This window comes from Orycteropus afer, unplaced genomic scaffold (assembly GCF_000298275.1).
Source record: "Orycteropus afer afer isolate SDZICR_OR568_19922 unplaced genomic scaffold, OryAfe1.0 scaffold00128, whole genome shotgun sequence".
Lineage (NCBI taxonomy): Eukaryota > Metazoa > Chordata > Mammalia > Tubulidentata > Orycteropodidae > Orycteropus > Orycteropus afer.
Genome location: NW_006921715.1, coordinates 7,006,381 through 7,008,705, shown reverse-complemented (window position 1 = coordinate 7,008,705; position 2,325 = coordinate 7,006,381). Strand labels below are relative to the sequence as shown.

At 61.2% G+C, this 2,325-nt stretch overlaps 1 protein-coding gene across 1 annotated transcript in view; it reads right to left on the bottom strand.

Moving 5' to 3' along the window:
* ASPG (asparaginase) overlaps positions 1–2,325 on the bottom strand; it is a 35,913-nt gene that overhangs the window by 14,843 nt on the left and 18,745 nt on the right. The window contains exons 2-3 of the mRNA XM_007944623.1: positions 1,839–1,941; positions 1,032–1,143 (exon numbers count right to left, since the gene is read on the bottom strand). Coding sequence (XP_007942814.1) covers positions 1,032–1,143; positions 1,839–1,941 — 215 coding nt within the window. The remainder of the gene's footprint in view (positions 1–1,031; positions 1,144–1,838; positions 1,942–2,325) is intronic.

Here is a 2,325-nt window from a genome sequence, read left to right as displayed (position 1 = left end):
CAGTCAAACGCTGCGGGGCCCGGTGGCGCCCTCACAATCCCTGCCACGCCATCACTGCGGCCGATGTGCAGGTCACCTCGCCAAGGGTTCTTTGTCACTGACCCTCTACTTTGTGTTGTTGTTGTTGTTGTTGTGTGCCGCCGAGTCGGCCCGGCTCATAGCGACCCCTCCGTGGGTTTCCGAGGCGTCATCACTACGGAAGTAGATTCCCAACCTTCCTTCCGAGGCGTGGCTGGTGGGTTTGAACCGCCAGCCTTCTGGTGAGCAGTCAGGTGCCTTAGGCACTACGCTACCGACCATTATGTCCTTCTCCAGGGACAGGTCCCTTCTGACAACACGGCCAAAGTACCTGAAACGAAGTCAGGCCGTTCTCCCCTCACGGAGCATTCCTGCCGCTCCCTTTCCAGGACCGACGTGCCCGCTCCTCTAGCGGTCAGGGATACTTCGGCGTTCTTCTCCAGCACAATTCAAAGGCATCAGCTCTTCTTCGGTCTGTCTTATTCATTGTCCAGCTCTCACACGCACAGGAGGCCACTGAAAATACCATGGCCTGGAGCAGGCACATCTTAGCCTTCAGAGCCAATCTTTGCTTTTTAACACTTTAAAAAGTGCCTCAGGCATTTGACTGCTAGTCAGAAGGTGGGTGGTTCGAACCCACCAGCCACTCTGTAGGAAGAAGACTGGGCAATCTATTTCTGTAAAGATTTACCCTCAAAAACCCAACAGGGGTTGCTGAGTCGGAATCGACTAGATGGCAGTGGGGTTGGGTTTTGGGTTTTCTCTTGGCCGCAGGCTTGCCCAACGCAGCATGTTTGAGCTCCTGACAGCCGCTTCGGTGGACACTGAGTGTGGACCCAAGTAAAATGGGATTCCTGACAACTTTCATCATTCCTCCATTTTTGGCGATGCTGCTTATTGGTGCAGTTGTGAGCTTCTGGCTCCACCCCATCTCCACCCATCCCCTCAGCCTCACTCCATCCCGCCGGCCCCCAACCCGCAGCCACGCCCACCCCAGCCCCCCAGCCCCACACCTCGATGGTCTGTGCAATTTGGACCCACTCGGTGATGGTCATGTCACTGGAGTCAAAGAGGGGCTGCCATTCCAGCACGGTGTAGATGACGCTCTGGTCGGAGCCAGTGGGGCTGCAGGAAACACAGGCCTCTCCACACCCTGCACGGAGCCACACGCCCGTGGCACTGCTCCCCGCGGCACGGCTGGGGACCCTGCTTCCCCTCAACCAGCAGCTCTCAGCACCCCAAGAGCAGGGTCTTGGCCCCAGGGACAGGGGCTGTGTTCTACAAAACAAATCCTCCGGCCGGGGCAGTTGTCACAGGGCCCCACAGTGTCGCCTCCCATAGCCTGGCTCTGAGTGGGAGGCTGGGAGCCCTGGGGGAGCCCGGAGCCACGTGGAGGAGCGTCCCGTGCATGGGGGTCTAGGAGCACCATTTCATGGACACTGGGCAGCTGGGCCCAGAGCCAAAGCAGAGGGCCTCCCCCAGGAGACAGGAGGCCCACCTGGCCTCCCTGAGGGGCAGGGTCCCTGGGCAGGGCACGTCCCCACGCAGCTGCAGACCATGCCCCAATCTGCGCCAGCCCGAGCTGGAGGGCAGAGGGCAGGCAGGGCTAGCCCAGGGCCCCCTCAGCCTCCGGGGGTCCAGGCTAAAGCCCGTGTGTGCGTGTGAGGACGTTAAGGACCTCCTGAGAGGCTCTGCTGGGAACACCGCCACATGCGTTCCTGGGAACACGAGGCCTGAGGGGCTGGGTGCTCTCCGGGTCTGCTCCCTCCCCTGCAGCCTGGCCCAAGAGCCCCACCCCGCACCTCCCAGGCCACACTCACGGCAGCACCAGGGTGTCCTCAGGGAGCTGGCCGGCATAGTCCTGGTCATGGAACATTGGCAGGGTCCTCAGCACGGCAGCCAGGCCCTGCCCCGGGACCAGCCCTGCAGGCGACAGTCACACAGACACACCGTTACAGCCGAGCCCTGACTCGGGACCAGTCCCACAGGTGACGGTCACACAGACCCACATTACAGCCAGGCCCTGACCCAGGACCAGTCCCACAGGCAATGGTCACATAGACACACGTTACAGCCGGGCCCTGACCCGGGACCAGTCCCACAGGCAATGGTCACACAGACACACGTTATAGCTGGGCCCTGCCCTGGGACCAGCCCCACAGGTGACAGTCACACAGACATACGTTACAGCTGGGTCCTGACCTGGGACCAGTCCCACAGGTGACAGTCACAGAGACACACATTACAGCCGGGCCCTGCCCTGGGACCAGTCCCACAGGCGATGGTCACACAGACACACATTACAGC